Genomic DNA, 23,106 nt, shown 5'->3' with positions numbered 1-23,106 from the left:
CGTCCCACGTGGTTTCAAAATCCGCTTTGTTTACGAATGAGTTTACGGAAGGAACTAGCGGGTCGTTCCTAGGGTAAGACAAGTCGTTAATCGGACGAATTGCTCCGTCACTGTTCACCACCGCTCCTAAGGGATTAGATCTGAAGAAACCAAAAGTGTTTATCATTTGTTCTTTAGTGAAGGGGCCAAACATTTGTTTGGCCTTTAATTCCTTAGCAATGGATTCTTCAATTTTGGGTCGTGCTTTCTTGGAAGATGCGTGATTATCGGGCGTAAAGCAATCCAGTGCACTTAGATCATGGTCCGGGATACCTTGATCAAACCCAGAAGCGAAGCCTTGCAGCACATCTTCGTATTCTGGAAGCAAATGATTATCCCTTAATGCAATTTCCCATTCGCGCAAATTCATCTCACACCTGATCTGAGTTGGCAAGATTGCTGTGCTTGACAATTGGGACCCACACTTGGCTCTGGTTTCTGACGTGTACGTTGAGGAGTAGGACCCCGATAAGCTAAAATTACGCAGATGCAAGTTCGTAAAAAGGAACATTCATAAAAATAAAGAAAATGAAGTGAAAACCATTTGCAGTCAGGACCTTATGTCATTAGCTGACCATAACATTGCCTTGAAAAGAATGAAAGTAACAGGATCTGATTTGTTTTCACAAAGACAAGCAGATCTCAACGCCGAAAAAAAACCAGGGAAAGAAAGCCCACTAAGTTTCCTTCTCTTTAGCTGAAGAGGAGTTATCCTTCTTCTTAAAGCTCCTCAAGGGACCTTGGTCTCTATAGCCACCTCTCTCTCGATTGTGACCACCTTGATGACCTCCGTAATCGCCGCCCCTCTGATACTGCTTGTCTGAATATCCGTGATCTCTTTGTCGCTTATTGTACAAATCGTCATTGTTGTAGTCACGGTAGCTGCCGTAGTCTGAATTTCTCCTGTCTTGGCCCCATCTCTCGCCTCTTCCTCGATAGCCCCCTCTGCCTCGTCCTGAACTAGACTCCGGTTTCGCTTGATCATCGACCGCTTTGTTCGCTTTCACGCGCTGCTTGCCCGTATTCGGATCGTAACCAAATTTCTCGCCACCAATAGCATAAGGGTTATCGGTTTCTTTGTTTTCGCCTAGCGTTAAAGTGATTCTCCACGCTTCACGCTTAACTTCTTCTCTAAAAATCGAGATATCAACCGCCGAGATCTTGCCTGATTTAGTCGTGACCTGGTAGGAAAACGCGTTCTGGTGAACAATCATATCATATCTGAAGGCCGTCATGAATCCTTCTTCGCCGACAATCTTATCTACGTTCTCCTTATGTAACAAGATCCAGTTGGCGAACTCCGTATAGCCATACATATCTTTAAAGGTTATGTAGAAGTTGCGATGATTGGTCGTCCACTTGCTGAAGGTTTGCGTCCATTCATTCGGATACTCGAAACCAATGTAATTTCCATCTTTTTCGTCACCTCTAGATCTTCTATTAGTGTAATAGTGAATTGCATCGCGTTGCCAGTTCTTGTCAAAAATGGTCAACGGAATCGGCCCTCTGAATTATCTGATGTTTTTGTCGAAGTACAGAGTAAACCCTACATCAAAATGGTTCGGCAGGGACCCCTTGATGAACACTTATCCGCCAGCCTTTTAGCCACATTAACAGCTGGGTTTATCGCGTCGCTTGAAGAGGATCTAAGGATGTCCGGCTTGTCCGGTGCCGACAGCGATGTCGCGTCACCCATCTTCCCATAGAGCCTTAAAAAGAAGTCCGTCGATTTCTTATCACCCCTCGCAAAGGCCTCTGATGCTCTGTCCCAGACCTCTTGAAGATCGGTTTTGTGTTGAACAGAGTTATCGGAGATTGAACCCAATGCGTTGACAGTCTTCGAAACTTCTAACAGCGTTCCAGTACACCCAGCAACCTCGGTTTCCTTAGGAGGCTCCGTAACGGTCACCGCTCCTGGTTCGACGATCAATGGCAAGTTCGATAAGATGGCTTTGTATCTGGACGCCGTGTCTTGATCTTGACCGTCTTTTAACGGGTTAGGGATTTCTAGATGCAATCGAGCAAATTACGATTCATCAAGCAAATTATGATCCAATATTAGATTAACATCATATCGAGCAATTTACGATTGATTATGCATCTGATAGACCATCTCAGCAACTTTGAGAGCGGCTAACCTTTGAAGCTATCTTCACTGTCTGTGTCATGGGACAACGCAGTATCTTTCTCGGCGGTCTCTTTCCCGAGTGCTTCTCCTTAAATCACGTGACGAATTTGGTAGAATCAAAAACGGATGTAAGCGCTAACCATCTACTTAGGTTGCATGAATATTCACTAGGAGAACTAACGACTCAAGTTCTCCTGTATCATGATGGACGGCTCGCGTCTCTCTTCATCGGTAGGTATCGCAGACACTTCAGATGCGCTAGTAATCGGTCCTGCTGTCGCGGCCTCAGGTGTCTTGTTGTTCCTCTTGTTTGTTCGCTTAACCATCTCTTCAACCATTTCCTTCTTTCTCACGGTAACTTACAAATTCGAATGTGATAGCTGAGAGGAATCGAAAGTAGTATGATTTTTGAAAAAGGAAACTGCTGGTGCAGAGCCGATGAGTTTCCGAGAGATGATGGAGAGAGCTTGGGAGGAGTCTTTGTGCGGGGACAGGCGAGTCTCAAGGAGCTAGATTATGAAGGTTGACTGGCGCATGGGCCCGGTCTTGAACCTAATCACTCATAATCTAGCCTCGACTCCCCCGGCCTGGCCCGGGCGCCCTCCTTCGCGTGCTTGGACCTAGGAGACCTCCCCCTGCGGGTCCGGTCTCTGTCCAGGATTTTTTTCCATGATGATAACAGCAATAAAAACCAAAACACACAATAGAATTTTTCCAAACACAGATGATGGCTCAAATCAAATTAAATCTTAAGTGACCCTTTACTATGTAGCCGCTAGAAGAAAGAAAACCACAAATGCCCCAAATTCAACTGGAGATTGTTGTAAGTTTAACCTAACCTGTTAGGTTACAGCATGTGACACTTGCCCGGCCCCAAGACCCTATTTAGGTAGAGAAACAGACTGCAGAGTCTGTTTCTCCTATCTGCATTACCATTCTATCTGTTTAGGTCACTTCAGAGATAACTCAGAATATGAAAAAATGAAGGCTTACAACTCTTTTCTGACACCGGAAAATATTTAACTCTTAGAAGAAAGAATATTTACCAAGAACCAGATTTCAACACTTACGTCAAGAGAAGATGTGTTCATGGTATGTACACTGTGATCCCAACCCGTCCCAACCCCTTTTCCAACTGATGTTGGACAAAAACAATTGGGGAAAAACAAAAAAGTGGCCCTAAAATTATGGACAGGGGTCCCCCGTGGGTATTTCTTGTACAGTAGGATGCCTTGTGCAGCTTTATACATGCTTGCCAAGAGGGACTATGTACACTGGTATACACACACCAGCTTTCCAAGAGGGATTCCTCTTGGAAAGCACTAGTATACACACACAAGATTGCTGAGAGAGATTCCTCTTGGCAAGCTGGTGTTTTTTTTATCCCAGTGCCCTCCAAGAGGAATCCCTCTCAGAGAGCTGGTAATACTTTCTCACCAAGAGAAATCCCCTCTTGGCGGCAGTTATACTCCTACCAGCTTGCCAAGGCCCAAGAGGGATGCGAGCAAATACCACCATGAAAAAACTGAGGGGACTATGTGGCAGGTGATGTGAAGCTCACTTCAGCCTTTACTCCAACCATACACTTAGGGGAAATTGGTAGGACCCCCTGATGATGACAAAGGGGCCATAGTTGGTCAAGGAGAGTAATTTTGGAGTCACCACTGGAATTTTAAAACCTGTTAATGAATGTCACCTGAAACCTATTCACATCAATTTGTTCATGGTGTACATACCTACAAAAAACAACTTGGCGGGTACCACTGGTACCCGCCAAAAACACCCAGGTGCCAAGTATGGGTAGGGGTATCTGTTTTGGGCAAAAAAAGCAGGCAGTACCTGTGTACCAATTTCCTTCTCTAGTATTAAGTAATCGGACTTACTTTGCGCACTGCAAAAAACACTTCGCGCACTTCACAGTGCGCGGATTCCCAAACACTTCGCGCACTGCCGGTAAAATACACAACTCTTTGAAGATTTTATATGGCCAATCAATAGACAGGCTTCTCATTAGCCTCTCTGAATTTTTTGGGAGTTTTTTGAAGCATTCTCACATGTTAAAAAAATCATTAAAACCAAGAAGAAATGTAGGATTTGGGCGCCTAAAAAACAAGGTTTTCATAGCCCCAAAATTCCAAATCATTTATTTAGTAATGGAACATGTAAGAACACCTACTTCAGAAGTTTTTAGCCACTTTTTGCAAGGATACAGGTCTGAAAAATGAGGATAATTTGGATGCAATGTGCTAATATGTGGTGAAGTTTCTTCTTTTTCAGACCTGTATGCTTGCACAAAGTGGCTGAAAGTTTTTGAAGTAGCTTTTCCTACATTTTCATTACTCAATCAATTATTTGAAATTTTTGGGCTATGGGAACCTTGTTTTTTAGGCGCCCAAATGCTACATTTCTTCTGGTTTTTAATGATTTTTTTAAACATAGAAGAATGCTTCAAAAAAAAAACCCAAAAAAATCAGAGAGGCCAATGGGAAGCCTGTCTATTGATTGGTCAAGAAAAATCTTCAAAAAGTTGTGTATTTTACCCGCAGTGCGCAAAGTGTTTGGGAATCCGCGCACTGTGCAGTGCGCAAAGTGTTTTTTGCAGTGCGCAAAGCAAGTCCGTAAGTAATATCCTGAGGAAAAGTAATGAGAGATAAAACCCGGCCACCCCCTTCTCCTTCCTTCCCTCCACACTTTTCAACCACCGTTCCCCAAATTGGTACTAAGATGCCTTAGTAAGTCATCTCTGCCTGACACCTGCATTCCAAGCTTCCAGGCTCCACTCCTATCTGATGCTCGACCTCACACAACCTCTGTCTATCCCCAAGCAGTCACTCTACCACCAGCGCCTCCACCCCAGCTCCACCCGCTTCAGATGTCCCAATTCACCTGCTGCCACGCCTCTGCTATCCAGTCCATGCCTTTGCTCCTCCAGAGTCCAGTTCTAGCCCTCTGCTCCGCTTTGCAGTCTAGCTCTTGGTCTGGTCTGACCTCCCTGCAATCCATGAGTTATCCAGTGTATACTTTCTCCCCAAATGCACAGCTTTCCGCATGCATTTTGCCCAAGCTTTCTGACTCCACCCCGCAGTGCTGATCTCACCAAATGCACCGTGAGCTAAGCCACACATGCATACCCACCTGCGCTACTGCCAAGTGGAAATTATGTCAACTTGTGCCCATATAAGCCACCACATGAACACCGGCAAATCATTCCAGCAAGAGAAATCCAAGCTCTTGACTGAAGTCTGAAACTAAATGTATTGTGAATTATGTTCTACACAGAAATTAGGAACTGATTGATTTGAAAAGCTTTATGGACAAGTTATTGCATCACATTTAATCAGATGAAATTTGGTATGTTTTGAATTGGAAATTTCAGTTGTACATCTAATAAATGGTTTGGCTTTTCAACATGTTATGTTTTTGATGGATGGAGTTGTATGAGCACAAATTGAAGAAACTTGTCAGAAGGTTTCCCAATTGATGATGGATCATGGAATTCAGCTTTTCAGAAGATTCAAGCAACTCTAGCTAATTGACCTTCTATTAATAGTATCAAACCCATTTATATCTCAAGTACTCCCACCTGATAATGCAGGATTCAATCAATGAACCTTCCAGGTTGAGCTGAAAGTTAAACTAATCAAGTACATTCCACAAAGGCTGACAAATCCTAGTTGATCTAATTAAAGCCAAAAAAGAAAATCAATTTTCAGCCCCAAGAAAACAATTTGCAAACAAAAACAATGAGCCTCAATCTCTTGACATACCTCATCAGGGGCAAAGACATATGAATTTTTTGACTCAATTAACAGCCTGATCAGCTGGGGATTCATGATCTTGCCCTCTTTTGTGGACCGTGGACGGAGAATAGCTGTATTGAAAGTCAATGTCTCGTTTGAATCTTTTAGAGCAAGACAGGAGACCGCAGGCTAGAAGAAACCCGTTTGTCAGCTTTTCGCAAAGAGAAACTCCAAGACACTGGGTTCCTAGATACATCTGGAAACACCAGTAAGTCTTTCTGCAACTCAAATCTTGCTTAGACTCACGATTTGTGATCGCGAACTCTGCTACATCAGCCGCCTGCTTTGCCAAGAATGCGGCAAACTCCTGCTCGGTAAACATTTTCCCGCAATCCTTGGACTGAAGCCCATCGTCTAATTTTTTAGCAAGGAAAATGATTCTGGGTTAGCACTTCTGTGGTAAAAACAAAGTCGCACAAACAGGCTTAGCCACTTACCAACAAATACACATCTTTTCTTGATAGGAATTTGTTTTGAAAGAACCATAGGAAATAGGATCAGGATAAACCCAAGCTTCACTTTATTGGATGAGTGTCCGTTGAATATTTGATTCATACCGGAAAGAAAATCAGCTCGAATAAACAATTTTGAGTTTTTGAAGAAACTTGGACAAATAGATCAACAAGAAAACCCACTGATGTGCTGAGGGCTTGCGAGTCAAAAATCACTTGAAACGTGATCGAATAGGCTTAAGGAAGTTTCTTCAAAGGAAAAGAGGAGGATTAGATAATTAGGTCGACGAATGTGATCAATTCACCGGGAGATGCTCAGTAAGCTGCTTGGGTGGACGATTGCGCCAAAAATCTGTACCTCAGGACTGATAATTCGAGGTTCGGGTGCTTTTCGTGCACAACCTCCTGTTTCTAAACATAAAAACTGAAGACTACATAATAGTGTCGACAAATATTGTTGTTATTGAAAGCGGTTTTAATCATCTATTTCAATTCACTGCTTTATCACACTACAAAATGCATATGATCTCGCAACGGACATTCATCTCTGCTTCGGTTGTTTCATGACTGAACAAAAGGTTGCCCGCCAGTTGCTTGGGCAGCAACTGGCGGGCAACCTTTTGTTCAGTCATGACAACTGGCGGGCAACCTTTTGTTCAGTCATGAAACAACCGAAGCAGAGATGAATGTCCGTTGCGAGATCATATGCATTTTGTACACCCCCGGTGCAAAAGCACGGCGGGGGACGGTTGTTGCAGCTCGTCTGACGACGGACCTCCCCCAGCCAACATGTAGATGATCAAAACGGGCCCGCGAATGTATCCTCCACGAGACCGAAAGATGTATCCACTGTGAGATCATCCGTAACCTTCCATAACCATTGACTGCTAGCATACATTGGTAACTAATCATGTAAGCAGCCGATATTAAGACATTACAGCAAGACACTTGAGAAGAATTTTAACAATTTATATTTTACCGGGAGCAATGTCTCCCGGCGGCGAGGTTGTGTAATCTCATCAACCGGGGCTATACATACAACCTTGCCAGCTGACATGAATACCGCCCGGCTGGCAATATTCTTTCAGTCTGGCTGACCGGCAGGAATGCATCGTGGATGACGCGAGCTGCATGGTTTACACAGCTGACTGGAAGATGCCTCTCGGCCGACAAGAGTACAACCTCGCCGGCTGGGAGGAATCCCTTCCGCCTCCGGGCGACGAGAATTATACAGTCTTATTGGTATTTATGTGCCAGCTATCAAAAGTGGTGTATGTACTCCTGTGAAGTCCTGTCAATGACCAGTTGTCCTGGCCTGGAGGCCAGATGACGAGGGCAGTATTTTGATCAGCAATTACCGCTGGTACCAGCAAGGAATACCCAAGTACCCTGATAGTCTACAGCCATCCAGGCGTGTCCAGGTACGTTTATGAGTGTTTTTTTAGCCAATGGCACCCGGACCTGCCGCGAGTGCCCGGGTCTTGTGCTATTTCTAGGCTAAACTGCTTCCTGGTGAGAACTTACAGAGTTTGAGCTTTCACTGGTATTGAAAACAAGGTTGAGAGTTGAGAGTCCTTCCAGAGCAAGGCATTTGGGAAACAGGTTATCTGTCAATTGAGTCCTGCAAGTGTTAAATAAACAATAAAATACATCTCTTGGTTTTGCACTATGAGTAATTATGTCATAAATGAACACAGGAACCATGAAAAATATATAAACTGGGGGGGTGGGGGGCTTCAATAAAAATATAGAAATGCTAATGATCTGCGGTTTCAAAAGGGAAAAGGTAATTCATCTTACCTGGTGTGAGTTTCTGGGAACGTGTGGACAGCTTTTTTTTGATGTAGCATAACCTAAATAATAAATATCTGAAGACTTGAGTCATGAGAGTTTGAGTATAACAAGAAGCAGTTATGGTGATCAAATTAAATATATCACGAGTTTTGCATCAATTTTGAACAAAGTAGCTGGGGCTTAAACATTGAATCTATGCATGTCAAATTTTGTATCCCTTGACATTTTCTCAAAAAGAATTGATAAACTAATAAAAAAAAGGAAAGCAAAATTGCAGTGGATGGGTCTCTAGTGCAACTGGAAAAAATGTTAAAAAAAGAAGACCAAAACAATACCACATCATATGAAAACTATATACAAAAAAGCAAAACCAATAATTCTTCAAAACAAAGCAATTGCAAAGATAAACTGATCAAATGATAATATCAACAAAATAACAAGAAGGATTTATCCTGAAGAGAATGATCTATATAACTCTATCATAGATTTCTTCTTTCCTACATACTTCATCAGAGTTGTACGGGACATGAGATGACTGTTGATTGTAGTACAAGCACAATCCATCCAGCTATCATCATCAACTCTTGATAAGAAAAGTATAGAAAAAAATCAAATAAATAGAGAAAGATCTGGATTGAATCGTCTTTTGCGAGTTTCGATGACGATGGATTGATGGATAGGTGAAACTGGGCAGTGTAAATGCTCTAGATTGACGGTTGATCGGAGAGAGATGCGAGCGGCCTTCGATTAACCATGTACCAGGAAGAAATATTATGTAACAAAACGCAAAAAGTAGCAAAAAAAATACAATAGATTGATAACAATAATAGTCTACGAGCGTAAATTGACTGAAGTTTCAATGGTAACGAGCAACAAGCGACGAGCAGAGCCAAATTTCTAAAATTTCTTGGACCGACGGGCGGGTGGTGGAGCTTGTACGGAGGCGACTCGATTCATGAGCTCGTCGATCTCCTTATGCGAGATATCTCGGTGATCATGGTGAAGGTCAGGGGCGGAGGGGACGGAGAAAGAAAGAGCGGAGGGGCCACCGGCGGTGCCTTTATCGAACATTGCGCTGAGCTTCCTCTTTCGTTGTCGTCTTCGACGACGGATGATCGCGATCGAGATGGCGATGCTCGCCAGGAAGATGATCGCCAAAGATATGCCCGCCCAGGCTGCCTTGCTCAACCCCTCCTGCCTCTCTTCATGAGTAAAATGAGGCACTGAGGGCGCAAGATGAGTCGAATTAGCCGCGATCGAAGAAGAGCTACCCAGGTGGTTCCCTTGGCCAGACTCGGAAGCAATCACAGCGGTTTGATTGGACTCATAGGCCCGGAAGTTGGCACGCGCTTGCTGCTGCTCCCTCCTCTTCTTGGCTCTACAGCCCGTGTCACCGGAGGGCTGGCTACTGTTATTCGGGCCTGGTTGAGATGAAAGATCGCTTGCAGCAGGCTCATTCGAAGTAACCAACGACTTGGGTGGATGTTGCCCGTGGATTTCATGGCCTATCAAATGCGCCCGAGATATATCCACCTCCAAGGAGTTGAGTTTGCTGTCGGATTGTTCATTGTTGCCTTGCTGTTTTGGGGGAGCGAGTTTCGTTTGCTTGGCCTCACCCTTTGAAGGATCTTCGTTTATGTCTTCAAAGAACGTCTGGTTTCCGCGCAATGATACGTTGCTTTGTAGATCCGAGTGAATATCCGCTGACTTGACGTGCGCGGGGTGTGCATGGCCAGGAAGTAGGACGTTCTCATCAGTTCCTTGTGGCCCTCGAAGGGGATTGGGCAGATTGACTTCGGATCGCCTGCGCCTCCGACGCCGGTTTGTTTCTGGTTTTAGCAGTGAGGAAGGTGTTTGAGCCATGACGCGTGATGTACAATTCAAATGATTCACTCACCTAACTGAGCAAAGATTTCCTCTTGCTGCTCTTCAAGAGCTCTGGCCTCGAGCAGGATTTGCGATTGGGACAATTGAACTTTCATCGATGCTCGTTAAAAGATGATGAAGGTGCCTGAACCCTAGTTCAGCTATCGGGCTCGTCAACCCCCCCACCTTCAACCTTCTCTTCTCTGATATTGTTCGGTTTTCGTTCGGTGATTGTTTGGTAATGTTTGATTTTCGTTCGGTGACAATCCTTCAAAGAGTAAAAGTCTACTTGTAAAGCTAAGTAAGAGATACGGAAGTTTGGTGGTATTAATGGTTTTTCAATTGGAGCGCTGATGGAGAGGGGTATTTTAGGCATCAAGCCATAGTCAATCCCATCAATATTAGATCAAGAGAACACGAGAATAGAAGCACGCAGAATTATGTAGATTAACAAAGGAAAGAACTACGAGGGTATTGAGGATCTGGTCAGCTACTTGTTGCAGGGAAGGCCGGAGTTAAGAAAGCCATTTTTCCCCACTAAAGTGTTTTATTACCCTCGAGTCCACTGTATGACTTACGACCGAGATGGGTGTCAGCCGGTTTCCTTGGGATATAATTTGAAAGCTCGACAACCGTGCTTAACCGTTGGTTTCGATATCCACACTGGACCTCCAGTCCCGGTTACTCAGTTGATTGATGCTTTGTTGTAAGTATGCACGTTCGTAGCCGAGCAAGACGGGCTGTGCCGAGTCAGCAGGCAACCGAACACGCTTTGCACACTTTCCCCCTCCCCCCTTGACCGTTCCTGCTTCTATGGTAAGAGACACGACTGACTCGATCACGACGACCACCACAGCCAGGCCCATGAGGACACATTGATATTCTGATATCGCATGTGTCAAGATTGACAACAACCAAGTATGTTATACGTAGATCCGTAACTATGAGCAAAACTCATAGCAAGTTGAAGAGGTGGGTGTTTATTTCAGTCTTGATGCCGAGTATCCTGTCAGGGTTGACCGTCTCAATGTGAACTTAAGAGAGATCCCACAAAGGGCGAAGAGAGTATGCACGAAGCAGGAATCACCGAATACAAGATAGCAGACCATGTAAGACTTAACTATGTGGTCGCAAGACTGAAGAAATGCCCCGAAGGGAGCATTTGGGCATGAGGGCATAGATCAGAGGGCAACGAGCTGCAACGAGACGGCGGACAGATGAGGCAAGTTCACTCACTGCCGGGCGGCCCAGCGGAACTCAGGAGGTAACGAACAAATGACAGATTCAAAGGAGTTCTGCGTCCTTTGTGTGGACAAAAAAAGACAGATGGTATGATGATGAGATATGTATGAACAAAAACACCAAGAACAACAAACAAAGAAATCAAAAAGTAGATAAAGTTATGAACCAGTCAAACAAACAGGCAAAGAAAAATCAACGTAAGGGTAAACGAGTATCAATTGTAGCTTGAGTCGGGGAAACAAAAGAACCCTTATAAAACATGTGTAAGCGATGAATTTTCAAAATGAAAAATAAACTTTTACTGTTGTGATATATATGCTAATGAATGAAAAAGGTCGGTGGTAATCGTTCTCAAACAACAAAAGACAAAAAAAAAAGGACAAAAAACGAAGGTAATCATTTTGAAAAGGTAAACATTACAGACAAGCGGACCGAAGGGAATAAAGAACAATAAGATAAATAAAATAAAGACAATAAAATGAGGGAAGCAGTGAGAGAGCGAGAGAAAGAAGGAATCGTTCGCAAGAAAGCAAAAAAAAGAAGATCAATCAATTAGGGTTAGCTGCGTGGGGATTTTGATGCATCTTGATATGTTTCTTTATGTGAGTGTATTGGTTCACCGTCTTTAGTTCTTTTCTTTTCTTTTAGTCTCTTCGGTAGTTTTGCTTGATGGGGAAAGAGGGGGTACGGAAGAAGGGGGTTAGGAAGGAACAAAAGGGGATTGTGGGTTGAATGCCGCGGGATGACTACTTAAATGATATAAGAATGACCTAAAAGCTTTCATCAAATGAAACGATATATATAGAGAGAGAGAGGGAGGACGAAAAAGAAATCATTCCATTAAATACATAAAAGATGAGTCGATCGTGGGGTTTTCGCGTCAAATTTTACAGTAGACCGCATTCTCTTAAATTAAGTTGAATGATCTGGGAATACAGAACAGAGAGACCAGTTCAGAACTTATTTGCTCTCAAAGTTATTTTCTTCAACAAATAAGATTACTTACGATATCATTAACGGCGGATAGAACAAATCGAATCTGAGATGTGTCCGTTGCACACGTCAAATGTACATAAACCTATTGTTTAGGATAGAGATTGTCAACTCATGACACTACTGAGAAATGAAAGAATCCAAGAAGACGCGCCTGTTTCGAGGGACTCTGGTTCACGCCGACAAACTTGTTCCCAAAGAAGTCTGCACCGGCTTGCCAAAGCTCTTGATCGGGGTTGGAAGGCGGCTGGAAGTTGGGAAAGAAGTCCTGGATGGGAGAGTATTGAACTTTCTGTTTGAAGAGATCGATCTTGTTCAGGAAGAGGATGATCGAGGTTTTGATGAACCATCTCGAGTTGCAGATCGAGTCAAATAGGTTGAGGGCTTCCTGCATTCTGTTCTGAAAATCAAACAAGTCAATTTGATTAACGCCCCCCTCCCCCTTTTTTTTTCTTCTTCTTCTTCTTGACCAAGGCAGAGGGGAAGAAAGACTTACCACCGAGTCGTCCTCGTAGAGCATCTGGTCATATTCGCTGAGCGCCACCAAAAATACGATAGCCGTCACGTTTTCGAAGCAGTGGATCCATTTCTTCCTCTCGCTCCGCTGTCCTCCGACATCAAACATCCGATACTTGAGCTCTCCGATCACAAACACAGTTTCGGTGATCCCCGTCGTTTTGACTCGTGAACGCAGTATGTCCTGATCATCCGGCACGTAACTACGCTGTCCGATGCGGTCGATTGAATCGAAGTAATAGGCCGCAGAGTCGTTTAGCCTGAGAAGGGTGGGACGAGATGTAAGCAAGGCAGCGATTCGAGCTGGGACGCGGGATAGCATAATGAGTAGCACGGCTTAACTGGTACTCCCGACTGCGCTCGAAACATTGCCGGACACCTGGGTCTTGCCAAAGTTGACGAATGGCTGCGACGATATGAGGTTCGAGGTAATCCTTCTCCATCTGGCTGGGTAGAGATTGGATCATCTGGCCGAGAGAGAGCAAGGATGGGTGCTTGAGTTCGATCTTCATAAGTTGCATGGCATCGAGGATGACGTGCATGGATTGGATGGCGTTCGAGAAGATGATTTCCTTGTAAGATTCGCGTTCATCGTTCGTATAAGATCCTGTGTATTTTTTTTTTTTGCCAGAAGATGTGAGCATCAGTTATATCGATCGAATGCGGCCGGCCTGATTAGCGAACACGAGGCGCGATGGATGAGCTGAAGTTTGGTGTTGTTGCCCACCTTCGTGAATGAGTTTCATTTGCTTGAGGATTGTTGATTTGCCTGATTCCCCGGCTCCCAACAGTAACATTTTGATTTCATTTCTGTGGGTGTGGAGAGGGTGGGGAGAGAGGGTTAGATGGCGGTAGGTAGAAGAGAATCAAGTTCTGGATCGAGGGGAGGGCGAGAGGAAGATCTAGGATGAGAAGAGAATTAGCTACATATGTACCTAAGCGAGATCTTATCCCTTTTGATTTGGCTTTCGATTTGGGCGTTGACCTGTTGAGCCTCTGAGATCTCCTTGGAGCCGGAACAGCCCATCTTGGATTGACTGTACTGGGAAGACTGGGCTCGGGGGTAGAGTGGTCGTGAGTGTGTGTGGGAGTGTGTGTGGGTGGGGTAAAAAGACGAGGGAAGTTGAAGGAAGGGTTGTGAGCTTGGCCGGCGTGAAGCGAGTTGGGGCTGGGATGGTCAGGAGGGTGAGCGAGGGCCGCGAAAAACTGGATGCTGATCGCGGGCGGCGGAGGGGATGGGAATCGGGTGTTTTGTATGGGCTTGGACGGTTTTTTTGGGGAAAAAGGGGAACAACAAAACATGTGTGTGGATTAGGTAAGCAGACAAGGCTGGCAAGAACAAAGAGAAATTTAAACATGTATGTATTTACATAAATTTACATAAACAGACAAATTTAAAATAAACCAAATATTTATGTACAACATCAACAAAGACTTGACTAGTTAAATATGAAGCGCTGTTGATGAAAATTATAAGAAAGGGATCAGCTGGTGTGCATGTCAGCTTTCCAAGTGTATAAGTTGATCTGTACGTCATGAAAGCTGAGGCCAAGGACAAGGGATGTGACCGATGATGGGTTGCTGTATGGGTAAGTCTTGTTGATGAAGTTTTTAGCGTTTCTGGAGTTTATAAGCAGTCGCTGCTCAAGAGTTTCGCCAAGGGGTTGGAAGTGCCCGAGACGAGCGGTTGCTCTCGTCCTGAGAAAGGTCGGTCTTGAGTTTTGTTACCGGCGGTTTCCTCGATCACGGACGCTCGCTGTTTCTTGGAAGGCGATATATGTTTGACAACTCTCGAGTCTATCAAAGGTTGTACATTTTGTAACCTGGAAAACGCAGGAAAGGTCCCAGTGCATCATCCTTCGCCACGCGCGAGAGCCGAACTTACACCACGGGTGCAGTTGGACGGCGGGCGGACGTCCGGCCCGACGTTGGCCACCCCCTCTCCGCCCCTGTAGTTAAACTTTGCACGGCGGACGTTGGGAGTACACAGCGGTTACAGATCGCCGCCAATCCGGCCAAAGTTCGGCCGTCAATTTGACGGTTCCCCCCCAGCCAGCGTTGACCGTTCGCATGCCGGCCTCCCGTCAACCGTCAAGCGGACCGACAAATTTGCCAGCACACCCGGCGATGCGCAAATGGACAACACGCTGGCAAAAGAAAGGGCGGGTTGACCCATCCGGCAATCTGCCGTCGAACCGGAGCCCCTCGTTTGACCACGGTTCAACATCAAACCACCGGCACTTTGCGCGGCAATTACTCCCCCCAGCCCCGAAACGGGTCGTTCCAGCCTTGATTGCTGCTCATTGCTGCTGACCAGGCTCTCTGTGCTTGTTTCAGCACATTGGTACATTTTTTTTGTTCTTTGATTGGGTTTTTTTAGACAAAAAACTACTGTTAGAGAGGAGAGAAACGGAATAGGGAAGAGAGGTGGAAGGAGTTATGCCGGAGAGAGTGGGAAAAGGGGAAAAAGGAGTTATACCGGAGAGAGTAGGAAAAGGGGAAAAAGATTAGCTGGTGCTATCACTAGGTGCGGAGTTGCCGTGAATGAGGGGAGCGTAACATACTCTTGCTGATTGTGTTCCGGGACTTGGGTGTGGATGGTCTCAGTAGCAGATGGGCTGGGAATTGTTAGCTTCCGGTCAGCCAGTTTGGGCGGGTGGGGGGCACAGGGCAAGTCTCACCATCATTTAATTGATCCATATACACGTAGGACCACCTGATCCATTATGGGTGTTGAGGAAGAGCGATAGTTGGGGGAACAAGGCTCAGAAGTAGCCAAGCGAGGTGCAGAGCTCAATGGATGGAGGATGTGATGGGGAGGTGGGCGTGCTGTGGATGGGGTGTGGGCCGGGTAGCGGTGATCCGATGAGCGGACTTAGAAAAAATGAGGCGGGTGGATGGGCAAGGGCCAAGGGTGATGTGTCCCTCTGATGGGCAGACTTTGTCTTGGCCCCCTCTGCCCTTTTTTGGGGGTTAGCCTGGAGGCCAGCACAAGCGCATTTGTCGGCAAACTAACCCCAGGCAAGTTATGTTAAACTTGCCTGAAGTCAAGTGCCGGCCGTTTGGCTGTTAATTCGGCTGGCAGTTTGACGGCTGACCGGAGGCCGACAGGTGGGTCTTTTGTCTTTGATGGCAGTTTTGATGGGCAAAACCTTAATCCGCGCAACTGCTGTGTATATGTTGGGGAGGTTGGGCTGCCCCTGAGGGCGGCTAGGCCACAAATCCTACCCGGACGTTGGGCTTTGAGCTGGGATTACCCAGATGTTGGCCGCGGGGCCCAGGGTCATGATGAGATCCAAGCAGCAAAAATCATCACATGGGAGGGTTGATCCGGCAACCGCACCTTACATCCGAAGGTTGCTCACTCACCTGTGCAATTGCTTACAACCACTGCAATAACAACAATCTTCATATCAATATCCATCTTAGTCAACAACATATACCGCATTCTCTACTTATCATGAAGAGCAAACGGTGTGAAGTCCAACATTTTTTTTTTCTCTTCTATGTACGATCCGCAGGCACGCTTGGCAGATTGTACTGGTGGTCTCAGGAAACTCACTTTTTCAAGTGAGTTTCTGCCCTTGGGCCGATGGACAGGTCAACTAGTCCGGTGACTTGTTGGGAAGGTCGGCTCATTTCCGGGGGCAGCCAACCTGTTGACAACCTTGAGGGCCGGCCGACCATGCTGACCCGCCGGGCAGATGGGTTGGCCAGACCTATCAGACAAGCCAACCATGCTGCCTTGCGGGTCGGCACGGTCAGACAAGGTTGGCCTGCCCTCCCTGTCGGGAGGAACAGCCGACAGGTGGTCGGGCAGGGTTGGGCCGACCCAAAGGGCTGCTCAACGTCCTACCAGGACAGCCCCACCCAAATCTGACGGGAGGGTTGGCCCGCCGCGCGACTCACTTTACAAGTGGAGCTGTGGTGTAGTCAGTCCTTCCTTCTGAGTTGGCAGGCTGGCGCCCCTTGCGCGAAGCGCGAGCCTCTGAAGGAGGGACTTGGGAGTAAGCCGTGAAATTTGGCGTGAGCGCTGAGGACCGCCTCAACCCATGTGGCTGGTGTCAAACTTCAACACCACATCACCATAGCATCCTGTGATCCAAATGGGCCGCCCAGGTGCGAAATTGAAGCCCTGCATCTGGCCTTCAAACCTACATAGGCCACATATTCTTATCTTGAACGGTCTTGAAGTTACAAAGCTTTTAAAATCATGCTTCCAAGATTCTGGCAATGATTGTACACTTCTGCATCTTTAGTAAGTGCATGGAAGCAGTGTTTTCTGCTTGTAATTACAGCTGTTCCCAAAAAGCTTGCGGTTTAGTAGGCCCAACAGTGGGCCGCTATGCTAAACTACGCTATTTTAGCCCTAAAGTTTAGCGTAGTGGCAAAAAGCGCCAACCTTTTTTGAATAGCGTTAGCGCGCTGTTAGCGCCGCTACGCTTTGCTAATTTTCAGCGGCGCTAACAGCATACCAATTTTTATTTAGCGTTAGCGCTGCGCTACAGCCACTACGCTACGCTACGTTGCGCCAAGGCGCTTTTAGCGGAAAAAATGCACTTTTTTGCTGCAAGAAACGCTTTAGCGCAGCATAGCGCGCGCTATTTTGCGTCTTGCGTGCTTAGCGTTAGCGCAATTGCGCGCATCTGCGCTAACGCTACGCTAAAAGCTAAAATAGCTTTGCATCCTTTGCGCGTAGCGTTAGCGCAGATGCGCGCAATTGCGCTAACGCTACGCTAAAAAATAGCGCATTTGCGCTGCGCTACGCTACGCTAACAGCTATGTTAGCATAGCTGACCCACTGTTGGTAGGCCCAAATTTTGGACTGCTATTTTCAGCCTCAAAGCCTGTATAGCCCCTGTATGACAGGCTGCATACAGTAATGTGATTGTAAGAAAATCACAACTTTCTTTGTTTTTAACTTTGGGGCCTCAAGGGTTGGACCATCAGAATCCTGGACCAATTTTTACACTGATTGGACCCTTTGCCGCATCCCCATCCCCTGCCCTGTGGCTAGGGATGGCAATTGGGCAGGCTGCCCAACCCGAGTCAGGTTTGGGCTGGGTTTGGGTCAGCGTTTCAGGAAACATTTAGGAAGGCAGCCCGACCCAACAGACCCAAGACAGTAATTGGGCGGTTGCAGGCCACCCCTTGGGCGCCCGTCGGACACCCGACAGGCTGCCCCCAAGTGGCCACCCCTGGGCGGTCACGGTGGAGTGACAGTGTGTCAGCCGGGCTACTATAATAAGTTAGAGCCCGGCTAACTATTGTAGCATTACAAAAATTGTATGTAATAATAGCGGCGCAGAGCGCCGCGTACAAAATAGACTTCTTTCTTGTAAAAAGAGCTAGCTGCGGCGCGGAGCGCCGCGCACATAATAATAAAGATTCCTTAGACAAGTAAGGAAAATAAAGCTCCGGCCGAAGAATCGGCAGGAGAACGAATATTAGTTCAAACCCGTTCTCAAGCCAAGAGAACGGGTCGTCAGACACTCTCAAGAGACTACTAAATAGAGAGTAGTCTCTACGAGAAAAAGAAGCACTTCGGTCGGGGAGGGGAGAAACAGAATTATACTACTCCTCCTCCCCCGGCCAATGATGGAACACGAACCACACTATTCCTCGAGCCGAGGAATAGCAAAAGGATCAAATAACAAATAAAGTGAACGGGAGCGAAGGGACTAGTAGAATCCTCCTTCACTCCCGTCACCCTTGAAAGAAGCACTACTTCCTCCGGCCGAGAAACCGAGGAAGTATTTGCAATAAGAGCTACAACCCTACCGGTTGTAGCTTGAATATATAATCGAGGGCCTTCGAGCGAAGGAAGGCCCCTCAGATACCTTTCATAACCAGCTCGACGCCTAGCCAGTCTCGCCACTTGTCCTACCGACCAGTACGCCAGCCTTCCTTCGCCTCGACTTCGGTTTTTTATTGGATCGCTTGTGTATTTTTTTTTTTGCCGCAGACTTCCTTTTACAAGTAAGTCTGGGTTTGCTCCTTTCTACCGGGATTTCCATCCCTTTATATCTCCTGGGAGCGTTTCGAAGCGCAAATACCTCCTTGTTAAGGGCCCCAGACGTCACAGGCTACAAACACCCCTGCGCATTCAGTGCGTAGGCCCTGTAAGAACTGCGGAGGGCACTAAAAAACCCCAGGCGCCCCTGGCCCCTCTGTTAACCTATTTTTTGGTTCATTAGAAATAGCTTTCTAAGCTATTTCGCACTTTTTACCGCGCTTTGGCTGCGCGCGCTACTGTACCGTGCTCTGTCGCCGGCGTAGCTAGAAGAGCACTTGTGCTCTTGGCATCACCGAGCCTGACACAGTGTGACTGCACTAGATGTGTCGGTGCCCAGTTGGCCGGTACAGTCACCAACGCACCACCGCCAGCTCAAACCTTGTCTCAAGTCTCGACTCTCAAATCCACCCCCGACTCAGCATGGTGAATTCTTGCACAAACAAAAACAGCATTGAGGTTCCTGGGGCCGGTTCTCAATCATCCGAAAATGCCAGCCAAGATAAGCAAACCGCCAATCCGCAGATTCCAGCACCTGGAAACAGCGTCAGTACTAGTGAAAACCAAGAAGAGAGTCACTCCAGGAGGCAAAGACTCACTAGCAATGTTTGGGACCACTTCACCAAGCTAATAGGTAAATGTTTCTTTCTTTCTAATCTGAAAAACTGAGGGTTTTAAGCACATCAACTAATTATCATTGTTTCATTTGTACCTTTTGGTTTGCAGATTCCAATGGCAAAGAAAAGGCCAAGTGCCATTACTGCCATGCTGTCTTAACTGGAGGCTTGACTTCTGGAACTAACCATCTCCGGCGACACGCAAATCAATGCATATCACACCAGGGAAAATGTGATGACAGCTGGTGGCAGGTGACATTGAGTAAAACATGTTCAGACACCTGAGCTACTGTGGCAAGACTCCACTATCAAAACAATGGCCCCTTTGTGGTCATTGGGGAGTCCCACTCAATGGGTTTTGGAGTATGATTGGAGACTGAACAAGAGTCTTCTTCACATCACATGCCCTCAGGTTACCTCAATTTTTCCCTGGTGTCAGAGAAAGGAGGCGTAATAACAAACCAGCAAGGACTTTCAAACCTCAGCTTGTCCTCGTCTAATACGGCCTGCCAAACTTTCTGGATCTACAATCAAGAAAGATCGCGAGAACGGTTTGCTGAAATGATTATCCTGCACAAATACCCCTTCTCTATGGCCGATCACGAAGGTTTCATCAACTTCATGAAGACTACTCAGCCTCAATTCAAGATACCCGGACGCAAGACAGTAAGAAACAATTGTGTCAAGATTTTCAATCACCATGAGACGGTCCATATTGCCCAGATCCAAAAGAAAGCTAAGCAGATTGCGCTAATAACCGATTTATGGACGGCCTCGGATCTATCTGGCTATATGGTTGTGACAGCCCATTACATCAATACAAACTGGGAGATAATCAAGCTCATCATAATTTTCCGCCCACTTCCGCCTCTGCACTCCGGCCAAGCCATTTCCAACCGACTCAGCCAGGTCCTCCATGATTGGAATGCGGTTAGTAAGCTTGCATTTGTCACACTTGACAATGCAGGAGCAAACACTGCGGCAATGGTCCGACTTCAAAGATTTGTTGACGATTGCAGCGTCACTCCTGGCCCTGCAGCTTTGGCTCACTTCCATGTCCGCTGTCTAGCGCATATCATCAATGTCAGCCTTAGAGTCATCACAGCTGACCTAAAAGCTGCCTGTTCTACCTTTGTTACATATAAATTACTTTATATCTTTTTCATCTTAAGAGATAACCTTGTTTTGACTTCAGATTCTGTTTCCTCATGCAATTTTGACCCTAGTTACAACTTATCAATTCATTGTAACTATACTCCTTCCCTGAGTTACTGAGTTGTGGCGCGCTTGCGCAGTTGTGACGTGTCAGCACTACCTGGCGCGCCAAACCACATGTACATATGTAAATTACATAAGCAAACTGTGAAAATTTTCGTAGTCAGAATCCCCCTTGCCTGAGGCAGATCCACAGACTTCAGCACACCAGAACCACCACCCAGATAACCTCAGGATCACCACCAAAGAGCCTACTCTACTCCCAGTATACCTACCGTCACAGGCGCCTAGGATATTGACAGTAAGTAACCTCTTTCACTGAACCTTGATTATCTCAGAGGTACAACTCTGTGTCTTGTTTGATCTGCCTTTTCTTCTTGCTTTGCCTCCTCCTTGATCACAGGGCTGTCCCTTCAATTCTACAGGCCTTTGCCTCTATCTTGATCACAGGGCTGTCCCTTATAATCACTTGGCCTTTGCCTCAAAATCTAGGTTGCAGGGCTGTCCCTCAGGTTTCCCATTAAGAACCTTGACTGTCCAGAGAGAAGTCTAAAAAACTGTGGCTGGATTAAACTTATCTAATCCAGATACCCTCCTGAGAGGAAGCTGTAGCACTTCTAGCACAGATTAGCAGCACTCTTCTGAAGAGTAGCATTGCCAGTGGACATGCATTCCCACTAGAATAACCTAGTACTTCTCTTCTATCTTATCCTGCTTGGTTTCTTTCTCTCTCTTTCTCTTTTTCTCTTACAGTTGTATTTTCTTTATCCCAAGAAATCAAACTGTTGTCCCCCATTTCTTGTGTCCTGCTGTCACTATAGAGACTCAGGCTCACAATTGGGGGCCTCATCGGGAAAATTACTCACCTTTTCATAATTCTAGACTGCTATAAAGCCAAAGGACTGATCCTCCTGACTAAATCAAACAAAAAACTCTTAAAAATTCGAAAAAATCACTTAAAAAATTTTTCTACATATCCTACTAACGCTGAAAATCTTCTAAAATTATCCCAAATTGCTCTTATATTGAAAAAATTCCTAACTGAACCCTTGAAAAAATTTTTTTACGTCCTGTGTACTCGTGAAAGTGCAGAATTGCGACTCCTCCGCGCCGCTATTCATCCCTTCGTCGGACTTATCTTCCCCAGAACCCTCCATATCTTCGAATCAAGAGGAGATAGCGAAAAACGGAGTACGCTCAAAAGATTCTCCTGCTTCTTATCTACAATTACCGCAGTTGACCGTAAAAAAATTCTTAACGGCGCAGACTAGCGCAGAAGACGAAAACTACGACGATAGAATAGTGACAAACCCGCGCAACGGCAATCTTATCAGTAGTTCGTCGTGGACCCCTATTGCTACTGCAAGAGCACAAAAAACTCGTCGAAAGAAGACTGTTGCTCCCGTCAATATAGCCGAGTGGAACTCTAATTCCTCAGCGAAGTCAAGCGCAAAGGAAAATAAGAAAAAAACCTCTTCTACTACGCGGAAAAGCAAGAGAATTTCTGCTAAAGCTAAATCCTCAGGTACTTAACCTTTAAAAAATCCTTATTCTTCTTTTCCTACTCGACTACCAACTTTCCTACACGTGCTCACCATGCCTCCTCACCTTAGAAATGGCAGAGACCTCTCAGCAGAACAGCGCCTCCGCTACCGCCTCAGTCCAGCCGCCGAGGAAAGGCTTCGCAGAGCTAGAGTCAGCATTGCCGCCGCTCCAAGAGGATTTCCTCAAGTTCCCGGAGGAGGAGCCGCTTCCCCCAGACACAGGGATCCCTCCGGCGCTATACCAGGCGAGAGAGACATCAATAGCTCTAGCCTCGAACAGGTCCACGCCGGTACCGCGCCCAGTAGACAGGGAACAAATGATCCCTACGGCGAATTATCCTCAGAAGGATCAACCGCCCTCCCAGCCTACCAACCCCGAGGGTATGAGGCCGAATGCCTCCCCCAGTTTAGCCCTCCTTCCGCCCATTCAGAACCCACGACGGGAAGAGTCTTCCGGCCCGATGGATCTGATCCCAGAAGAAATGGAGCTGACAGGCCTCATCAACCTCTTCAACGATCAATTCGACATGTTTGTCCGAGCGAGAGAGGCACAGAACACGGCCTCGATGAAGAGACTCCTCTCCCAAGCTTCGATGACGCAAGAAATGATTATAGAGCTGGTTGGGAGAGCAGACGCTATCCGTCTATGCCAAGAATGGATCCCCAACGAGGAGCTCCATCAATTGAATCAATCTCTAGCGCAACAGAACCCGGCAGATCAAACAATCCGCCACCATTCGCAGCTAGCCGTAGCGCCACACGCCAACTATCAACCAATGATAGCCACGCCGACTCCGGAGCCTACGGGCTTACAGTACCGAGTACCAACGCAGGAGTTCCAGGGTCCTACCCCTTCCAACCGTCAGGAACTTCCACAACCGCGTCCA

General features: G+C 46.3%; 3 protein-coding genes across 3 annotated transcripts; all 3 read right to left on the bottom strand.

The window, feature by feature from the left end:
• Window positions 1–5,968: 5,968 nt before the first annotated feature.
• Window positions 5,969–6,453, bottom strand: PtA15_12A17 (uncharacterized protein; the record flags this gene model as incomplete). Its single annotated transcript, XM_053161763.1, has 3 exons — window positions 5,969–6,096; window positions 6,214–6,321; window positions 6,405–6,453. The coding sequence occupies 3 exons, from the start codon at window positions 6,451–6,453 to the stop codon at window positions 5,969–5,971; spliced, it is 285 nt and encodes a 94-aa protein (XP_053025587.1).
• Window positions 6,454–9,110: 2,657 nt separating this feature from the next.
• PtA15_12A16 (uncharacterized protein) lies at window positions 9,111–10,195 on the bottom strand (the record flags this gene model as incomplete). Its single annotated transcript, XM_053161752.1, has 2 exons — window positions 9,111–10,042; window positions 10,111–10,195. The coding sequence occupies 2 exons, from the start codon at window positions 10,193–10,195 to the stop codon at window positions 9,111–9,113; spliced, it is 1,017 nt and encodes a 338-aa protein (XP_053025586.1).
• A 2,013-nt stretch (window positions 10,196–12,208) lies between these two features.
• Window positions 12,209–13,857, bottom strand: PtA15_12A15 (uncharacterized protein; the record flags this gene model as incomplete). The annotated part of the gene is made up of 7 exons (XM_053161741.1): window positions 12,209–12,247; window positions 12,328–12,399; window positions 12,469–12,714; window positions 12,811–13,090; window positions 13,173–13,437; window positions 13,558–13,640; window positions 13,766–13,857. 7 exons carry the CDS (start codon window positions 13,855–13,857, stop codon window positions 12,209–12,211), a joined length of 1,077 nt encoding a protein of 358 aa, XP_053025585.1.
• Between the last annotated feature and the right edge of the window lie 9,249 nt (window positions 13,858–23,106).

Source organism: Puccinia triticina, chromosome 12A, assembly GCF_026914185.1.
Source record: "Puccinia triticina chromosome 12A, complete sequence".
Taxonomy (NCBI): domain Eukaryota; kingdom Fungi; phylum Basidiomycota; class Pucciniomycetes; order Pucciniales; family Pucciniaceae; genus Puccinia; species Puccinia triticina.
Note: the sequence above shows the minus strand (reverse complement) of the source record. Positions and strands in the feature narration are given on the sequence as shown.